This window comes from Solanum dulcamara, chromosome 12, assembly GCF_947179165.1.
Source record: "Solanum dulcamara chromosome 12, daSolDulc1.2, whole genome shotgun sequence".
In the NCBI taxonomy this organism is placed as follows: Eukaryota; Viridiplantae; Streptophyta; class Magnoliopsida; order Solanales; family Solanaceae; genus Solanum; species Solanum dulcamara.
The window spans coordinates 5,769,880-5,792,142 of NC_077248.1; the positions used below are offsets into that span (position 1 = coordinate 5,769,880).

The window sequence follows — 22,263 nt, forward strand, 5'->3', positions numbered from 1 at the left end:
GAAAATTTCCTTGAATTAATATAACCGATCAAATATATGACTGTGTGACGATTAACGATTTGAAAACTAATTTTCTATTTTTTTTCATTTTCACGCGTTTAAAAAAGAGTGTATTCATATATTTGTCACGTCATCGTCCTAATAAAGACTATCAAATAATTAAATTTAAGAAAATGCTCAGGACTACAAATAGTTTAGGTGTGCGTTGAGTAAATAATACGAAATTTAAAGGGTTATTTAGTTGATGCATTTTTTTCTTCTAAATAATCCGCAGTTCATTGAAAGCATAAAAGCATATTAAATACAAAAACACATGTATTCTGACTTATCCTTTAAAAAATTGACGCATGAGCTATAAGTCTTCAATTGCCAATTTTTGATGATGAATTAATTTGATAATTCAAATATTGTTATTTATGATATCGATCTAATTCAAGATCAATGAGAAGTGATATTCATTCATTGAATTTACAGATCAAAGATTCATCATTTTTATGGGATTAAACTCCGAGTTATTGTGAAGTATGAAAATCGATAAGATTATGTTTTGGCTGATACTCTCTGAAATATTATGTGAAGATTTTGCAATAAAGGAAACTTATGACACCAAATGTATACATAAAACAAATATTAGGGTGCAAAGTCAACATTTTTAGCTCTCTACCATGGCTATCCCAAAACCCTCAAATCCATAAACCCTAGAATTACTTTCCATCCACCTGCTCCTTCCTTCTTACTGAAAAAATTATCAATTTTTCCCTGCAAGATCTCAACTTTATTCAATTCCGCAGTAATTCAGAATGGAAGCGAAGCTTGACTCAGCAAAGAAAGAGGTGAGCACTTCATCGAAATACAGTGCCAATTTTTTCTTATTTTTTTGATTGGTAATACAGTGTCCTTGAGCCGACGGTCTATTATACTCTATACTCCCCAGAATCCACAAATACAGTGGGTATGTTGTTGTTTGGCAATACAGTGGCAATTTTTTTCTTTTAGTTATATGGTAAATTGGTAATACAGTACATTTTCATCTTTTTTGAGCCGTAAGTCTATCGGAAACAGCCTCTCTTACACACTGTCCGACCCCACTTGTGGGATTATACCTGGGTATGTTGTTGTTGTAGTAGTAGTTATATGGTAGATTGCCAATATGCTGATTTTTGTATAAGGAGTTAGATACCAAAATCTTGTTAAACGGTTTGTTTACTTCTACGAGAGGAGCCATAATCTGTAGAGTTGGTCAATTATTGTAAGACTAATGCCATCCATATTATATAGTAATTAGGGCTCTCTAAGTGTGCAAATTCAAAATGTATGCGTAATAGGTTGGATTTTAACACTTTACTTCAGAAGAAATGATGTTGTGTTTTATCCTTTTGAATGTTAAAAAAGGTTCTTGCTGAAATCGTAAAGTTGGCTCAAAAGCGGGAGATGAGAGGAACTAAAGGAGGGTGGAAAGATTTCTTGAGATCCTATGACAAGAAGCTTGGGGTTAGCTTGAGTGACCCATCAAAGAGGTCTGTTGATGTGCTGCTGGCATTTTTAAAGACGTTTAGCGAAGATGACTTAAAGGTGGTTATAGATGAACTTCTGGATTTCCTTTGTTTAATTAAAATAAAAGGACTCTGTTATTGTGAATACTAGAATGTTGCTTTCTTGTGCAGTTTTTTGATAAGGTGTTTCAGTGTCATTCAAACCGAGATGCTGTTGAGCAGCACCAAAAAAGTTCCCCAGACAGTGAATCTGCTGAACAGGTGAACAATGTATTTTGGCTGCTATTAATCATGACTGCAACATTAGCGCATTTTTTCTTTTAGATAGTTGGGAAATCTGCTTAAGTGGGTCAAAAGTAGCTAATTGATCTCCAGTTAACTGGTAGGTCTTATAACTTTTTCTGTTGGTATTTAACTGGAGTCTGTCGTTAACTTGTTAATAATATAGTTAATCTTACTTTCTCTTGAGTTTCAAAATTGATTTTTAAATAGAAATCTCCACCGGGTTGATCTAGTAGTTGAGATGTGGGTGTAAGTAACAACCTAGAGATCTCAGGTGTGAATACCAGCTAGAACACTTGCTGTGAAGTCATTCGTTCTAGCCTTGGTGGATGGGATTACTGTAGCAACTTGCTCAGTGGGTATAGTCAAGATGCACAAACTAGTCCTTACATCATCGATATCCAAATAAAATAAAATAAAACAAATGAAGGTGCTTTTCAGATAAATTGTACAGCAAAAAATCTTTCCTATCCGGATCCCCAACCACTCTTTTTTCCAGGAAGAGGCTGAATTGGTATCTGCTTACGAAGCTTTATGATTATTGCATCTCACCACTTTGGTACTTAATAACTTCACATTGTGGCAGTGCAGAGACTGGTTCGTCTAACTTTTGAGCACCCTCAATATCCGATAGATTACTCATTTCCATCACACGAGGAGGTTCGTTACTACCTTTTGTTTTCTTCTCTTATTGTCTACTTTAGAAGTTCAATTTCTAGAAAAAGTCATAAATGAAGTGTTATCTCTGACAGTTTATAGGAGGTATTGCATCCCAAGGTTCAGCTTGTTTGTTTTGAAATATAGTATTTTGTTTTGAGAATCTTTTTCATGATTTCCTTCTTTACTTGCTCATGTTGATCCTCTGCAGGTAATTATAGATGCATTTTAATTTAGCTTGTTTACTGAACTGGTGATAGTCGTTTCGTGAAATTAATTCTGTGCACTGGAATCTGTGCATTGTATAATTGGCTGTTCTATTGTAAAACCAAATTTCTCTTACCCCAACCTACATACATGGGAACAGGACTGGTTAGTCACCAAAAGGAGTAAAAAGTCTAATTTCATTCAATCAAAGGCTATGGTTGCAATTGATTGTGAAATGGTCCTCTGCCAAGATGGTACTGAAGCTTTAGTCAGAATCTGTGCTGTGGACCGTAATTTAGAGGTATTTTTAGGATTTATACCTTTCTGCTATATAACAAATGGCAAAATGTGGCCTCTTTATCTCTGATGTAGTACAACTCTTTTTTTAATGTCACCATAAGTTATTCTGAGGTTCTGAAATTGCAGGTTAAACTCAATGAATTTGTGAATCCCAACAAACCAGTTGCAGATTACAGAACTGAGATTACTGGAATAACTGCTGGAGATTTAGACGGAGTTTCTTGTTCATTGGCTGATGTACAGGTATAAAGTTCTTCACTTTAGGCTATCCAGTAGCGCTTGACAATTTCTTTGTCTAAACTTTTGTGTGCTATGATCCAGACGTCCATGAAGAAGTTATTATCACATGGAACCATATTGATTGGCCATAGTTTACACAATGATCTTCGTGGTAAGCTACGTCTTCTGTCATATGTGTCGGTTCTTTTTATTAACATTTAAATCTCTGGTGCGTATCTACTGGTAACTGGAAATGACATGATTTTATGATCATGTCTCTTTTTAGTATCCCAGGTTTTTATGTTATTTCTATTCCCTTTTCTCTTTTGTTTCGCTGTTCTTTAGAGAATTACAACATGCTTTTCCCTCTGTTATGTCACTCTTAACAGCTTTGAAGATGGATCATGCAAGAGTGATTGACACATCATATGTATTCAAATATCAGGGTCAAACTTCTAATAGAAGACCTTCTTTAAGTAACTTGTGTAAGGTAAGCCGTGTTTTTTATTTTATTAGGTATGTCTTTCCATGCTACAATCTGTCCACTCTGTTGAATGGTTGGCCATACCAACCCTCACTTAGGATTCCAAATTTCCAATTCTATTTTGGAATTCTAAAGTGCTGGCATTTCTTCAAATGCTTGTATCTGAACACTTAAAGAACTTGATTCTTTATGTTGGTAAAAACAAGTGTGCTGCAATTTATCAACTGATTCTTTTCTTGGTTTGTCTCGCTGTTATTCTTTTTCCAACTATGGTTCCTTTACAAGCGCAAGATTTTAATGAGTATTAAACTATTTATCACAAGCTCTGTTTGATCAATGCTATTGTTACTTACAATTATTTCCAAATAGTCTGTGTTAGGGTTTGAACTTCGAAAGATGGGTTCTCCTCATAATTGTCTAGATGATGCATTTACTGCAATGAAACTTGTTCTTGCCAAGCTTGAATGCGGAGGTGATAATATCGTACCATTGGTTTGTGAGGAGGTAATGTCTAGAGCCTTTTATTTTAAATTTCATTTCCTTGTTTCCTGGTTGATAAGATGGTCATCTACTCATATAATTTAGTTGCAAGAGCCCGAGACGTCAAAGCTGCTTGTCCATAGAATACCAGCGGCTGTTCATAGCCAAGAGTTGCACAAAGTTATTCCTGGGGACTTCACTGTGGAAGTTAAGGTTAGGAGAATCTCATGCCTTTTTCTCTCATCTCATATCAATGATGAATGACATCTTTATGCAGTCTGAACTAGGTTATTAAAGCATATGCCAACATTCAATTATTGAAGAATCCCATTCTTGTTTGGTTGTTTTTGTAATGGTTTATGCTATAGTCATTCCTTACGTTACATCGATCCTTCAATTGCCTTAATGTACCGGTGCCAAACTGGTATGACATGGGTATTCATGCTTTGTGCTAATTCTTCAAAATACACCAATATTTGCAAGAAGCTACTCATGGACATGTCAAATGTTCACAGTTACCCACACATGATACGTGCTTGTAAACAAGTCCATAGACATGGGTCATTGCCAACGTTTTTTAAAAGCCAAAGCAGCTGCTTGATGCAAGTGAAAGGCAGTATAATTAAAGGCTAAAACGTGACAAAAAATTTTTCTGTCAATTGAGACTTGAAATGCTAAGCGCAATGAAGGCCCGAGATTTAATGTAAAAAGAGACAAATGGAGAAAAATGTGTGTGCAACTCAACAAATTAAATTATATGGATCAAACAAATATGAAAACTGCAATGAAATGGAATATTATGAAAAAGCATGTCAATCAACCCCGAAATGCTAGTTCACAGATCTTGTTTAGAGGCAAAGATGTTCAAGTTTTAAGTTAGATTGATGACTAATTTTCATAAATCATGCTCTTAGTGACTAAAAAAATTATGCATTGTAGTTCTCTTATAATTAGTATATTGCGGGGACCAGCAATTTTGCCCCCCCCCCCCCCCCCCCCCCCCCGGCTCCTCTCTCAGGGGAAAAAGAAGCTTCGGACTTGGCAATTTAGAGCAATTCAATGTTTCCTCTCATTTTTGTGTGCTTCTGTATATAATAATTAAGAGTAACTATTGTTTTCCTTGGAAACAATAACAATAGTCAAGATAATTGCACGCGAATGATGTTTGAGAAGCAATCTGTACAGTGCTTCATCACTTTCTAGTTTGAATTTCGCTTGATGACACTTTAATTTTTCCATTTATGATCTGCTGGCAGGCTAATAAAAAAGGGCAATCAGACAAGTATTCTGCTTTGGTCAACTTCAAAAATCAGCATGAGGCAAATGAGGCATTTGATAAGCTTGAAGGCAACCAAGATAAGGTTGGTATACTTTCAGGATTTCTTTGTACAAAAGGGCTTTGCATTGTCCTATCAGAGAAACCAAATGTGTACATGAGAGAGATATGTGCTCTAGTTTAACTGACATGTCATAACTTTTGTTTATCCGTCTTTGTTAGGATACTGGTGGACGACCACAGAAGCTCGTTTCATTTCATCTTGATTCCGGTGTATCAGGGTCTTTGTATGTTCGTAAGATGGCTACCAATAATTATTCTAAAGATAAAGAGCTTACACCAAAGAAGAGGTCACTTGAAGATGAAGAGGCTGCTGTAGAGTCAAAGAAACCGAGGACAGAAGACCAATGTACTGAACTCAAGGAGGTTGCTGCTGCAGGTTGTAATCAGTGTGAAACTCATTTGAAGGAGATTGAGAGGCTAAAGAAAGAATTAAGTCACAGAGACGAAGAAATCTCCAACTTGAACAAACTCATTGTTAACCTTGTGAGAAAACAAGGATTGTAACTTTTCGATAGATTTTATGGGCAACATCCTGCTACTGGAAAACAGATACGAATACTATTTCGACACCAGAGACCTATGCTTACTTCATGAAGGTCAAAGAGCAGATGAAGAATCTCCCTCATTGTTAATGGAGGTTTTCTCTGGTGCTCTAAGTACGATGTTGAATATGATAACCACATCTGCAGCGAAGAGTCTTACTAGAAGGGCTGATAGTTTTTTTTTGATTCACTTATTTGATTTTTTCCTCCTGAATTGTAGGCAAGATCAATGGTAACATTGTTTTCACCTTGACTTGTTCCATCTCTTTAAGCTTATGAACATTTAATCTTCTTTCAATTTTCTCTGTATTATTTGATTTGTTTGTGTGGGCCTCTTTACCTCATTTATTTTTGTGGTCTCTCTATACACATAAAATCACCTTATATAGCAACCATGAAATTCAAACAAATAACGTCACTATAATGAGATTTGATATTAATCGATGTTGTTAGCTTGGAGATATTCTTGAAAATATCTACTCTACCATTAATCATTCTTTCTTGCTTACCTATAGTGATTATTCCTCTTCTTTTTTTTTTAAAACAAAAAGTTAAAAAATACAAAAAACAAAAAAAAATATTTGTCAATGAATAAGATCTGCCTTGATTTCATCAACAATGGAATTCTTGGCTAGAAACTCGATCAGTTGTTTGTTTTATTTATTTTATTGTAGTATAAAATATATGGTATTTCACGTAATCAAGGTGTTAATTGTTTTTTTTTCTTAATGAAGATAAGAAAATTCTAGGTAAGCAATCAACAATGATTTACCCCAAATATAGTGACTCTCTGGGAGCTTAATATAATCAAAGGATTTGACTAATTAATCACCCTCTATATTACTTTTTTAAAGTTATTGGCGTCAAACCGTTTTAGGAACTTTCTGTATCGTTCCAGAAGATCTTCCGAAAGTTCTAGAATATTCAATTCTGGAAAATTCAGCTTCAACCTCTACCCCATAAATACCAGAAAGCCTAACCGCTTTAGCAATCAAATATTCAAATATATCTCAACAAACCGATCAAAATTAACAATGGAAATTCCTTTCAATTGGTCCCACCCAGCTCGCCCTCGCTATTCCTCAAACATGAGAGGAATACCAGTACAATCGATCCATCAGAAACCTGCCGGAATCAAGCCGGCGACGAAGGTTGTCCAGAATCCGGTTTACTCCGTCAGTTCGGATCCCGATCGGGCCTCCGTTTCGGCGTCCACAGTTCATAAACCTGATGAGGCGACGCCTGACCTGTCCGCTTCAGCCTTAAGGATCCAGAAGGTATTTAGAGGTTATATGGTGAGAAAAAACGTGAAGAGAATTATGTCAATACGAAAAGAGGTGGATGAAATTGAGCGAAAGCTTTTATGTGGAGAAACCGCGGAGTTGATCCGTAGAGATGAAAGGGAAAGGTTGCGGGTGAATGAGACGTTGATGTCTCTGCTTTTTAAGTTGGACTCCATTAGTGGAGTTGATTCTGGTGTTAGGGAGGGCAGAAAGGGTGTGATTAAGAAGGCTATCTCTTTGCAAGAGAAAGTTGACTCCATTGTTTCCTGCAGCTAATTAAATTGCTCCGTATTAAGAGTGCAGTAGTGTAGACTGTATACAAATTTTATTTTGCAGAAAATAAGCAAACATCAAATTATATGAAAAATGACGTGAAAACACTGATAGAGGACGAACATGTTGTTTTATATATAGGGTTAATTTTTTTCATGTATTTTTTCAGTTTTAATTTGTTTGATCTATTTTTATCTTGACTTTGGCTTATTTAAGAGAGTACATAAAATTTTTAAATATTGTGAAAATAAATAAATAAATCAAATAAATTGAAATAGAAATTATATATAGGAGACTGGAACTAAAAGAGCAACAAAATTTTTCAAAAATTCCAAAACGACATCACCCTCCATGCAAGAAACAAACACTATAGTTAAGCAATAAAAAATATATCTCTTAGAATTCTGATTCTGATTATATGACCCTCCTTTTTTTTTTTTTACCTTAAACCTTTGCCATCCATTTCTCAAACATCATTAGTAATTAATTACTTTATAAGCAAAAGCTTAGTAAGGTTTCAAAATTGTGTTACATTAATTGACATATTTAGTGATATGATTAAGCTATCTAATTTAATCTAAAATGAATATTTACTGGTGTTGATTATGAACAAGGATATAATTCATGTAGAACATTACTGGAATTATTCATGTGTACTGACTTATATATAAGTTGTTGGGTTTAATTGATAGTTTGAATGAGAAATTGAGGGGAGAAGAAGTGGAGGGAAAAGTGATTTGTTCTCTCTTACTTTATTAAATAAGCTTTGGTCCCACATAGGTGGTGGAAAGGAAAAATCTCATACTTAAAAGTAGAAACACTCCTCATGTTGCTAAAGGGTCAAGAAGAGGGTCTCCCCTCGCGCTGTCGTCATCGTCGCTCGCTCGGCTTTGGATTTGGATTTGGTCAATTGATACAATTTTTGGATCAAATTTCCTTTAAAATTTTAATTAATTAATATTATTTATTTACTTAATTAATTAAGGGAAAAAATCCTGACCCGCGATCCATTTTTTTCCCGGATTAATTTAAAAATATTTCCCTCCATTTTTTCAACAGATTTTTTGAAAGGTTGCAACCTTGTCTGAAAAGTTGCAAACATTTTCTCAACAGGCAAACCTTTTTCCAACAAGTGTCTTTTCTTAAAAGGTGTAAACAGTCTATATATATATTTGTTAATCCTTAGAATGTTTCATACGAAATTTCTGAAATAACATCTTCTTCTTTTTCTTTCTGCACTTCCTAAAAATTGTGTGATATACAGCCTTCAAGTGGTTCGCAGTCACCAGAATTTGCAGTATCTCTATTTTGGTGAGTAAATCGTTCTATCCTGGAAGAAAAAATTCCAAAAACCCCAGGTACGTTGAGTGAAATAATTTCCTTAAGGACACACTGTGCATTCAGTGGGCTCGATTTTGTTCTTACATTATTTTTTTTTAGATTCCGTGTTTTATTACTTTCAGTAGTTATTGTTACTGTTTTAATATTTACAATACAGTTTACTAACAATCTTAAGAAAATTATTGTTATTTTTGTTTTTCTGATTAAACTATATTTTGTTTTTGGAGACTAAAACCTGTGTGGTTTTCTACTCCGTATGAAATAAATATTCTGACTTGAAGAGTATAAAAACTTCGTTGAAATATTAAAGTTCATACTTGTACAACGATTTGAAGAGTATAAAAACTTAATCGTTGTTATTGTAAAAGGTCTGATATTCTAAAATATTACGATAATTTGTCTATTTTGACAGTGAAAAGAAATGACAAGTGATACTGCTACTACTTCTGCGACTGTTGCTGCAACAAGCCGCACTTCTGTGCCACTGGCAGAAAAACCAGGAAAATTTTCTGGAATCAACTTCAAAGGATGACAGCAAAGGGTGTTCTTTTGGCTTACCACTCTTGGTATGCAGAAGTTCACTAACGAAGACCCTCCTGTGCCCGCTACTGATATGCCGGTCAATGAAAAATTTATGATTACTGAGGCATGAACACATGTGGATTTTCTATACAAGGGCTACATCCTAAGTGCTTTGGATGATGATCTGTACAATGTCTACAGTGCTGTGAAAACTTCTAAAGAATTGTGGGATGCAATTGAGAAGAAGTACAAGACTGAATACGCATACTTGAAAAAATTTGTGGTTGCTAAGTTCCTAGACTATAAAATGATAGATAGCAAAACTGTTGGAACCCAAGTTCAAGAACTGCAACTTATTTTTCATGACCTTATTGCTGAAGGTATGGTAGTTAATGAAGCATTTCAAGTGGCTGTGAAGATAGAAAAGTTGCCTCCTTCGTGGAGAGATTTCAAAAATTATCTAAAGCACAAGTGCAAGGAAATGAAGTTGGAAGATCTTGTGATTCATCTTAAGATTGAGGAAGATAACAAAATAGCAAAAAAAAATCGCGTGGAAATTCAATAATTATAGGAGCGAACATCGTTGAAGATGCTGCTCCAAAGAATAAAAAAAGAAGCAACCTTTTGGAAAGAATCAGGAGCATAACAAGAAAAAGTTCAAGGGCAATTGTTATAATTGTGGGAAAGTTGGCCACAAAGCTCCAGATTGTCGTCTTCCTAAAAAGGACAAGAGAAAGGAACAAGCCAATATGGTGGAAAATAAAGAAGTTATGGATGATCTATGTGCAATGCTATCAGAATGCAACCTAGTAGGTAATCCCAAAGAATGGTGGCTTGATTCGGGAGCTTCTTCGCATGTGTGTGCAGTCCGAGAAGCCTTCTCTACTTATTCCCCTGCAGCACCTGATGCGACGATCTATATGGAAAATTCTGCAACTGCTAAGGTTGAAGGATATGGGAGAGTATTTCTGAAAATGACATCCGGCAAGGTGGTGACGCTGAACAAAGTTTATCATGTTCAAGAAATGCAAAAGAATTTGGTGTCTGCCGGTCTTTTTATCAAGAATGGATTCAAGTGTGTTCTAATTTCAGACAAAGTAGTTGTCAATAAGAATGAAATGTATCTAGGAAAAGGCTACCTCACTGAGGGTCTTTTCAAACTAAATGTAATGGTTGTTGATGATAATAAAGTTCAAGCTTCTTCTTACTTACTTGAGTCAAATAATTTATGGCATTCACGTTTAGGACATGTCAATCATAAAACCTTGCGAAAACTGATTAACTTAAATATATTGCCTAACTTTGATTGCAATAAATCAAAATGTCAAGTATGTGTAGAATCTAAGTATGCTAAGCATCCTTATAAATCTATTGAAAGGAATTGCCGTTTGCCGTTTTGGTATCATCTAAAATTGACATGCCGTTTTGAAAATTTTGTTGCCCTTTGGCTCCGGACTCTAGTAGGTGTTAACCTCATACAACTTCTTTGTTTCGAAGAAAGTGTGGAGAGAGATGAAGTAAGGGATGTGATTGAAGGACTTGATGCTGAGAATGAACATGTGTTAAATGAGGTGTCCTTCCACAATTTGTAAGATTTGTAGTTTTAGGAGCCATGTTGTTTGGACTCTTAAAATATATTGTTGTATTTGTCTCTAATTGCATTAATTTGAAAGAACTGACATACACCCAACAATATACAGGAGAGTTCGAACAACATAGGTCACTTGTGTCGAATTCTCTAATTGCATTACTTCAAGTGACATACATTTGAGCAACATAGGTCACTAGTATATTGAATGTGTTGATGAATGCGGTTTTTACTTGCAATAGTTTCCAAATAGTCTGTTATAAGTTTTGATCTTCGAAAAAAGGGATTTCCATATAATTGTCTAATTGATTTATGTGCTGCAATGGAACTTGTTTGTTCTTGCCAAAATTGAACATTAATTTTCCTTGTTTGCTGATTGATAAGATGGTCATCAATTCCTTTGAATTTAGGTGCAAGAGCCTGAGATGGCAAAGCTGCTTTCCAAAGGATACCAGTGGGTGCTTATAGCCAAGAGTGTGTTGTTTTGTTTATGATGTTTGAATGACAATTTGCTCGGTTCTTCATCGCTTTCAAGTGCAAGCAGAGAGAGGCACTCTGCCTTTGCCAATTTCAAAAAACTGCTAGATGCAAATGAGGCATTTGAAAAGCTTCAAGGCAGCCCAGAGAAGGTTGGTATTCTTTCAGGATTTCTATGTATAAATGCTTCTGCTTTCACTGTCCTATAGAGTAACCAAAGTGTGTACATGGTGGTATCAAAGCTGACAAAGGTCCTGCGTTCGAGTCTCGGGCGTCACTCATTATTAATAAAATAAGGGAAAAACTCAAATATGCCACTAAACTATTAGAAATGGCTCATCTATGTCATCCGTTAAAATTGGGCTCATCTATATCACTGCACTTTCAAAAAAGGTTCATTCGTGCTATTATTAGAAGATGGCGAGGCCGTGGGAGAGCTAAAGAAACTATGATTGTACAGAGTTCAAGGAGGTTGCTGGTGCAAGTTGTAATCAGTGTGAAGCTATCTAGAAGGAGATTGAGAGACTGAACAAAGAACTAGACCAAAGAAATCTCCAAATTGAACAAACTCATTGTTAGCCTTGAGAAAACAAGGATTGTAAAGGTAAAAAAAAAGGGACATTATTAATATAGCAAGAACCTGTTCCTTGTATATATAGGTTTAGTCTTAGAATTCCTATAATTGTGTAAAAAGGAAATAGGAATTATTAGGAACTACTATCATATCCTTTTCTGGATTAGTTGCATGCTTTCCTTTTTGCAATTACTTGTAAATACTGTATTAATCCAACATGTTTTGAGGAAATGAGGAAATAATCAAGCAATTAATTCTTGACATCTCTTCTTTTTTCATTCTTTATATGCATAATACGCGTGTCTTGGCCTCAATTGACATTTATATCCTCCAACTTTGAGTATACACAAATTAAATAAATACTTAAATTTGTATAAAGTTGAATAAATATACACACACGTTTTTCCTCAGCAATACATATCGTTGAGTCCAAAAGTTCTCCAGTATATACAACTTTTTAGACTAACTACATATATAAATATCCTCATTTTAAGCAGACATCTTTCTTGCAAATATCACTTTTGCACACTAATTAATGACTAAAAAAGTTCAAAAGAAAGATTGGTGAAAGTTGTCTGCCTCCTAGAATTTTCATTGTCCTAAAACATGAGACATGAGAAATCAAAAGGGACTACAGTTTTCAAGAATGTTTATTGGATTATTACTCTCTGTGTCTCAAATTATCAAGAACACCTTAAATTGACAACAAAGAGAAGAAAAAAAAACACACATATATATATATATATATATTTTTTTTTTGAAAAGGAGTGGTTGTACTAAGAGTGTAACAAAGAGAAATCACATCTAACATTGATTTTGTATGTATTCCTCCGTTTACCTTTTACTTATTGCGATTTATTTTTCAGAGTAATTACATGAATTTTAATTAATATTTTAAAATGTATTTTTTAAATTATATTAATATATTAAGGATTACAATTTATGTTATTTTTATATAGTTTTTGAATATTTAATTTTAAATGTTAAATTAATTAATTAAATTCAATTTAATTTTGAAGATAACTTTGATCCTTTCCAACTTCGCACACGTATTCTCTCGCTAGGCAATTAAACCATTAAACTGCTCTCTAATTCCACAATTACATTTCCTTTCTTTTTTTATTTTTCATTCGATACGTTGGACCTGCTGAATCTTAATTTACATCAAAAAAGTTTATATTTCTTTACCTTTCAAAAAGATCTTTCATTTTTGAACTAAAAAAATGAGAGACCTTTTAATAAGAACATTTTAGTAGTAAAAATAATTTGTTAACTTCCTATTATACATTAGGTTAATCGTCAAAAAAGCCACAAATTATAAATATTAATAGCTATTTTCATGACTTGAATTCGTAATTTATAATCACACACATTGTTGCAATACTCTCCTTTAATGTATACATATTCTTCTTAATATATAAAAAGCTAATAAAAAAAAAAGTCAATCAAACCAAAATCTCAAAAGATTCTGCAAAGCCAACCAAGATTGACTAAAATAGGCTGATTAGTTTGACATTAATCTTTAACACTTTTTCGTAATTTTCCGTGCCACTTTTATTCTACACAAAATGCCAAACAGAATGTTACAAAATAGAATGTGATGTTACATAGGAGTAAAAATAATTGGATTATAACCAACCGTAAAAAAAGTAAAATATAAAAAAAATTGAAGGCCACATATCAGACTTTATCATATAATTAAAAATAATACTTAATACCAACACACAGAAACAAGGGCGGAGCCAACTAGAAGTAAAGGTTATTCGAATTCTCTTTCACAAATAAAAAATAAATATATATATATTATTTTTTTTATATTTTAAATTCATGAATAAAATTTCTGACTTTACCGAAAAAACACAAATATGCATGGCTTCCTTTTAGTATTTGTATCATCCCAACACAAATGGTCGTACTCGAATTTTTAAGACCCCACAAATCTTGAAATTAGCCAAAAATTTATGTTTATTTTAGAGGATTATTATAAAGTGTATGGTCCCTTAATTATTAGTGGGACATTAACATTTGATCCTTACACGTTTTAACTATAAATTATTGTAATTATGTACTTTAGTCCCTCCTTAGCTGGCAAATTTAATTCAACAGATCTAAACTTAAAAATAAGGAGTAAATAAATGGTCTGATTAGTTAAAATATGTTAGATTCATGGTAATATAAATATTGGAGAGACCAACACCGTATCGGAATATCACAATATCTGAAATTAGAATTATGAATTACTTAAGACCAATGTTGTATTTATTTGGAAAAATTATCTATATGCACTATTTTATTTATCATATCTTTAAATATTCTCTATCATTTCAAAATATTTCAAAAATCCATTCTTTTACATCCAAAACTCATTTTTTCGGATACATAATTGCTACACTCTTTATCCAAATTAATGTATCCGGATGGACTATTTTTTCAAATTAATGTATCCGAATTAACTTTTCTGGATACATAATTACTACTCTCTTTATCCGAATTAATATATCTGGATACCACAGGATATATCCGGATACATAATTCCTTTTTTTGGTTCAATTAATTTGCTAATTAATGTATCAAAATGTATCAGAATTTATGTATCCGGGTGACTATTATGTATTCGAATGGGACAAATTTTAAGAGATTTTTGTAAATTGATAAAAGATAAGGATAAAATGCTTCTTACACTGTGTGATTTATGTAAGTTATACTTTATTTTTTCCTTGTTTTATTCTTAATCGAGATATTAAAACTCGAGTGAATAATTATGATTTCTTTCGCTTTTTCTTAAAGGACCTATGATAGTAAATTAATTATTATTTTAGCAGGTAATTAATTAATGTTTATCGTAAAGATATATCATTAAATTACATTATATGTGATTTTAATGTGTAAATTAAATATTTTTTTTTATCGTCAGCTCATTGAATTTTAGGTCCTTTGTTATTAAGCTAGTGTAGTTGGTTACAACCGGAATAATTAGGTAATTATATACTTCAAGCTTGGCCTAGTTTGTACAACCACAACCTCTATTAAGGTAAGTACATATATAAACTCATACTTAAACTTATTGGAAAAAATAACTTACACATATTAATTTAGTGGGCGATCTTTTACCCTCTTAATCTCATTTGAATTGGATTTAATCATAACATTATATTTCGCATAAAATAATATATATAAATATATGTATATATTATTTCGGTATTATCAAACACTTTCAACTAAATGCTGTGTTAGTCATGCAACAATTATATATTTTTACTACTAGAAAAATTCGACTAATTTTCTTTCGGAAAGGCAATTATTTTCGACAAATTCAGATTTGCGAATATAATGATTATTTCTATTATAATGCTCAATTTTATTTTATTTTGGAAATGGACTTTTTTGGTTATATCAATTATTTTTGATAATTTATGTAATCACTAAGACTCGCTTTCCACTATCTCTCACTAATTATTTCACTACATCTCAAATTAGTATTCAGTCTGAAAATTTACTAGATAGAAGAAATATTACGTGTATATATATATATTAATAATATTTAGTTCTTGTGTTGTAAGAATAAAAATAAAACAGAAGTCGATGAAAAATATTATATTATGTTCATATTTTTACATCAGTGTAGTAAAAGAAAAGGTCAAAAGAAAAATATTCTAAATCAACTTATTCACTATAAAAAGAATAATTTTATGTTGAAAGAAAGTGTTATTCGGGTGATTCTTCGAACACTTTGACTAATTTGAATTCGTTTAAGTTACACGATGTCATTCGATTTTTATATCCTAGAGGGCCAATGTTAAAGAATGACAAAAGTCCATATTGGTTAATGAGATGGATGAACTCCTTATAAAGCTTGAACAATCCTCCTTTTTTTGAGCTAGCTTTTGGGGTGTGAGTTAAGTTTAAAACCTAATTTTATATTGTATCGGACCCATCTCATCCAATGTTGGGACCCCAAAATTAAAATTGCCCGTGACCTAAATGCTAAGCACTGAGTGTGAGGTGTGGTGTTAAATAATGACAAAAGTCTCACATTGATGGTTAATGAGATCGGTGAATTCCTTACAAGATTTCGACAATCCTCCTTCCTTTGAACTAGCTTTTGGGATGTAAATTACACTTAAGACCTAATTTTACAGCCAAAAAGTTACACTATTGAATAGATGGTTATAATATTAGAGTGACCGACTTAAATCTTTCTAAAATATTTACGCCTCAACTTGAATATCTACAAAAATATGTGAACAATTTTACTAGGAGTGGGTTGTAAGAGTGGGCAAATGCATCCAAGAAAGGAAACATAGCCAGAGCCCCTTATTAATTAAATTTTAAACTATCTTTTTTATTTTTTTATCCTAAAATTTATATTATTTTTTTTATTTTTTCGGCATAAACACTTTTATCCAAACCCTCAACTGCTTATTTATAAAAATAACTTTCAACACTTCAAAATTTTAAAAACACTTTATACATAAAAATTATTTTTTTTTAGCTCATCCAAATAGCTCCTAGTAGGCTAGCTGAGCCAACAACAGCTTGAAGATAAGGTTGAACTTTACATTATTGTACTGCAAAATACGAATGAATAAAAATATATATGAAAAGACAAAGGCCATTGCTATTGACCAACTGCTTACTGTAAATGGCTTAATTCCATAGCTGAACTACTCATCGAAGCAAACTTAATAATATCTTGTGGCAAAAACTGACAATTCCCTTCATGTCTAATTCCCAAAAAGTCTCTCGTTAAACAATTATCCATACCGTTCATCGAAACTGCTTGAGTATTATGCATACCAACTGTTTGCATAATTGCTTCATCCAAATTAATCGCCTTATTAATCCCTGAAGAACTAAAATTCGAACACCCAATAAGTCCGTTGTTGTTCTGTAACAACGGCGTTGTGTAATCTTCGGATTTCTTGGCGAAAATTTGATCTGTTGCTTCACAACTCTGTAAATTTGGTGAAGAGGAAGACGAAGAGTTCAGTTTGCTGAAATTGTTGCTAAAGAAAGTAGATTGATTGCTTTTTGTAGAACCCATTTGGGCTGCTTTCTGTAGAAGCGCAGTAGCAGACATTGACGTGGTCGAATTTGGTTTGGTTAATTGGCTGTTTTGACTATCAGAATACAGAGAATTGAATGCTTCAGCCATTGAAAAGTTTGCAGATGTTGAATTAGATGATTCAAATACATTTTGGGATTGTATTTGCATCATTTCTTGAAATCCCCCTGTACTTGAATTGTCAAAAAGATTTGAACTTGAAGATATTTGAAGAAGATTATTATTAGCTGCTTGTTGATCTAACCAAAGTGATAATCTTGGTTTTTGCTGATGTTGCTGATGCTGATGATGAAGGGAATTATTATTATTCCCAGTTGCATAACTACCAAAATCTGGTCTAAATCCTGTGAACCCACTATGTAAATTTGATTGTTGTTGGTTCAACAATGCGGCATTATTTGGGAAGTTGATCAAATTGTTAACCCCAACTGAAGTGATTCTTGAACTCTCCTCAGCTAAAGCATCACAGAAAGCTCTGTGTGTGATAAAGCTATCTTTTCTGCAATAGAAGGCATATATTAATTTGAAGTTGAAATCGAAAAAGAGTATTTGGATTGAATTGAAGTTGTGTTTGTTTGTGAATTAAGAAAATCAATGTGGATATTAGTGGAAAAAAAAGAAAGTTGAGTTCAAGTTTGAAGGCAAAGATCTCGAGATGGCTCTAAAAGCTAACAAGATGATTCTGGTTAAACCGGGCATTTCAAAAATAGAATCAATTCGAGGACCAAACTATTATTTTCAAATAATGAAATAAGTATTATGTAAGGAGGGATGAGTATTTAATTTACTTTACTTCCATGAATGGATGAGCATTTATTGTATTTGCAACAAATATTCTCCAACAAAAAACATGTAACTAGAAATAATAAAAAAAAAAATAACCTGGAAAAGAGTGTGCCACAGTCACATTTGTACTCTCTAGTTCCACAAGTTTTACTATGAGCTTTCCAATCTGATTGAACTGCATATTTCTTTGTACACTTTTCACATTTCCACTTCTTCTCTCCATGTTTTCTACTAAAATGTTTCTTTATTCCAGTTAAGTCTCCAAGTGCACGCGATGGATCATGGTGAATACATGACTTTTCTGGACATATATACACTTTCTTCTTCACTTGTTCTAGTTTGTTTCTTTGCTTTAACTTCCATGGAAGATTGTGTCCTCTTCTATGAAGTTGCAAATTCTGATCCCTTTGAAAACCTTTGTTGCAAATCTCACATATGAATCTGTTTGTTGCCATGAGTGACTTTGGTGAAAGTGCAATAACTTCAGCATCTGGATCTGTGTGTTCAACAAATATACATGCAGTTCAAAGACGGATCCAAGATTTAACCTTTATGATGTCTAGATTCGAAATTATGACTTCATCAAAACATGGTATTTATTTAACCCCTTGACGTTCATGCGTCACGCATCTGTTATGGTTATCTCATAGAAATTAACTTTTTTTAAAAAAAAGAACACAAAAAACCAAACAACAAAATCTAAAAAGCAAGTCTTCTATATACATGAAGTTCAGAAGCGGATTCAAGATTTGACGAGTTCAAGATTCTAACTTCTTAAAAAACATGACTTCATCAAAACATATGGTATAATTTAACCCCTCATCATTCATCTGACGTATCTGATATGGTTCTCATATTCCTTTTTTTCTTTTCGTATGATTTTGCTTACTATACACTGCATGCAGATCGAGTTATGTATAAAAATATAACAATAAATTAAAACTAAATATTAATATACCTGGTGTTCCTGGAAGATTTCTTCTTTTCTTGGAAGAAGTATTAGGTTTAGGGTTAGGGTTTGTTTGAAATTCTTGATGATGAGGAAGTACTGCTTTAACAGAAGAAGGAAATGAAAACACATCTCCAGACATCATTTTGTTAATGGTTTGGTTTTGGTGTCTAAGCTACAAAACAAATTGAAGTGTTTTTTTCCAAATACAAACAGTTAAGAAAACCTTGGTAGTATTCAAATCTCACAAGTTCTTTTTTTTCTTTTTCAGATTGTGCCAAAAAGAACACAAACACAAGTAGTAGTAGCACACAACAACACAAAGAAAAACACAAAGTTGTTTAAATCTTAAAACACATGAAGAGAAATACAATATTTTGTTGGAATTTTTTTTTTGTTTGATTTCAAAAGAAAACACCAAAAAGAAATAACCAACTTGAAAGCTAAGGAGAATATTTTCCTCTCTTTTTCTACCCAACTCTCCTTTCAACTTTATCTCTACCTTTTATTTTTTCAAAGTCGGTCAGCCATAGATTTAGCTGCTGGGCCCACCTATATGCATGTCCTTCTCTATCTATTTATAATAAATTAAAATTAAAATTACTTTCCGTCCATCTTTACTTGTCCATTATATTAAAAATAGATGTCCAATTGTATTTATTGAGTTTTGAAAATCAATGCTTGCTATTAGATACTATTCAATATCTAATGCATTTTCCAAAACATTAAATTTAATATATTCAAATAAAGGATAATATAATAATATTACCTCGACTATTTTATTTTTTAAGGTGTGTGTTAAGTCAATAATGAGCAATTATTATTGAATGAAGGGAGTTATATTATCGATGTAGTTTTAACTTATTATAACAAATTATTATTATTATCTTAAAAAGGTCCAACCATATAAATAATTTTACAATGTGAATATTTTTTAGGCGGTCAGTGTATATCAATATATATTTCGACCTAACTACATGTCTTACCATGTTGTATATATATATATATTGGCTGTATGCTCCTTGTAACTAGAATGTGTAGAGCTGTGTGTCATTTGTAGTTTTTCGAGCTAAAATATTCCCATTATCAAAGTCTAGACCTAATTTCCTTGTTGTTTAAGAAAATGATGTTTGGAATATTTTACTCCATGTATATCATGTAATCGAATAGCTTATTGTACGAAAAGAATGATTATTTAAGTAACGTTCTTCATATATATCATGTAATCGAAATATTTTTTAATATATAAAAAATGATAACACGTAATTGAAATAGTTCTAAATGTATATCAAAGAAAAATCATTTTAGTCTTAAACTTTAAAGATAATAGTGTAAATAAAAGTCAAGTTAAATTTTATCAGCAACTCATGTGAGCGATGTAAACATATAAAAAATAAAAATGAAATCTTTCAACTATATTAAGAAAATGAGGGGAAAGATGTAAATTGATGGGACTTGATTTACTACTACTTTTGACAAACCTATGAAGAAATTACTCTTTAATTTATTTATTTTTTCTTGTTGGAATTGGAGTTGAAAGAGAGAAAGTGAAAGTAGAAAAGTTTGAGACCTTTTCATTTACTTGTTCCAATATAATCTTGAGAGACATGAGGAATAAAATGATTACAAAATAATTAATTCATTTTGGACCCACATGTGTCTAGTTCAAAAAAAATTAGGGGACCAGTTCTGTTGTTTTGCAATTCCCAAGGGGCAGTCCGTGAATCTGTGATACTCTTCTGGTCACGTGTGTCACTGTACACTCACCGTGTGGGGTTTCTATACTCTAATTTTCCACTATCATTCGATATTTGATATTTATTTTAAATTTATTTTGAATTCAATTAATTCGTGATTCATATTATGAATGTTACATGTTTGAGATAAAGTGTTTTATGATAAAATTAAAATATCTAATTAAAGATATATGACTTGAGTGGTGATATAGTTCTTGTGTTGTTTGTTTTATATATAGTCTCTCCTGTTTAAAAATATGTGTTATTTTATGTAAATTCACTTGGTTTATTATTATAGTAATAATAAATGTGACTATAGAAAATCAAGAGAATATTAATTGTTTTTTTTCTTTTACTCCAATAAATAATATATAAGGTGTGAACTATAATAATTAAGGATAATTTTTAAAGATATAAAAGATAGCTTAATCAGGTATAATCTTTAAGATGTTTTTTGGGAGTGAAATATAATAATCTTTATGATTAATACTATTAAATGGTATTTTAATAGGACAGAAAAATATTAAAAATACTTCTTTTTGAATTTTGATTTGAAAATGATATTGAATTTAATTCTATCGTTCTAATGAGGTTATTATTGTCTAAGATCATAAAATGAGACTAAAAATAACCCATCACCGATGTGGGAATTCACACTTTGTTTAAATGGTTGTTGTGTATTGTTTCATAATGTATCGTATTGTATTATATTGTATTGTGTTGTATTATATTGTGCTGTATTGTTTTAATGAACACCGTGGTTGAATAGATTGTATCGTTCTCCGTCGTTACATAATGTTACATATTAATTTATAAGAAATTGTAGGGTACGGAGTAGAGCTACCAAGAAAAGATAGGATAAATGACAAAATAGAATTTTTAAATAATAAGTAAAGATAAAATGAGAAGAAAATATTAAGGTAACGATGCGATCACGCCAAATCGACCGTTACACAAAATGAGTAAAATTCAATATGATATAATAAAATTTAAGTAATAATTAAAATAAAATTGTATTTAGACCAATAATACAATACAATACAATAAGTAACAACCATCCAAACAAGGTGTCAATGTCCCTCTCTCCCTTGCCCTCCCTCGAACACACATAACAGAAAATGTGAAGCATGGTCGGTGTATATATATATATATATGATCGGGTTCAATAACTCAATATCGAGTAAATCATATATATATTGGAATGATAAGAAATAGTAGATATATTAAGTCTAACTTAACATTAAGGGTGTGTTCGGTAGGAAGGAAAATGTTTTTCATGGAAAATGTTTTCTTGGAAAATAATTGGTTTCTAACTTATTTTTTCATGTTTAGTTTGTGAGTGAAAAATATTTTTTGAAAAATATTTTCTATTGTTTGTTAGAGAATGAAAATATTTTTTAGAAAATATCTTTTATTTTTAACTAGAGAGTAGAAAATATTTTTTAGAAAAATAGTTTCTGACAGGAAAATCAACCCTAGTAATTGACTCGGGATCCGATCTCGATATCTGATGTGGGACCCAACTCGACTTTCAACCCAAGATTCAACTTTCAAATTTAGACTCGATCCCCACTTTCGAACCAAAATCCGACCACACCCGACTCCAAACCTAATTTTCAAATAATTTGATTTTTTTAAAAAAATAATATTTTTTTTTTTTGGGGGG

At 32.1% G+C, this 22,263-nt stretch overlaps 2 protein-coding genes across 2 annotated transcripts; one reads left to right on the forward strand and one right to left on the reverse strand.

The window, feature by feature from the left end:
* The first annotated feature begins 674 nt into the window (after positions 1–674).
* Positions 675–6,301, forward strand: LOC129877289 (small RNA degrading nuclease 1-like). The gene is made up of 12 exons (XM_055952770.1): positions 675–833; positions 1,393–1,572; positions 1,665–1,754; positions 2,367–2,435; positions 2,800–2,940; positions 3,066–3,182; positions 3,261–3,330; positions 3,548–3,648; positions 4,012–4,146; positions 4,228–4,335; positions 5,379–5,483; positions 5,621–6,301. The coding sequence occupies exons 1-12, from the start codon at positions 801–803 to the stop codon at positions 5,963–5,965; spliced, it is 1,494 nt and encodes a 497-aa protein (XP_055808745.1). The 5' UTR covers positions 675–800; the 3' UTR covers positions 5,966–6,301.
* A 10,356-nt stretch (positions 6,302–16,657) lies between these two features.
* Positions 16,658–19,335, reverse strand: LOC129877076 (zinc finger protein JACKDAW). Its single transcript, XM_055952555.1, has 3 exons — positions 18,871–19,335; positions 18,009–18,408; positions 16,658–17,625 (listed from the first exon to the last, which is right to left on the reverse strand). Exons 1-3 carry the CDS (start codon positions 19,004–19,006, stop codon positions 16,695–16,697), a joined length of 1,467 nt encoding a protein of 488 aa, XP_055808530.1. The 5' UTR covers positions 19,007–19,335; the 3' UTR covers positions 16,658–16,694.
* Between the last annotated feature and the right edge of the window lie 2,928 nt (positions 19,336–22,263).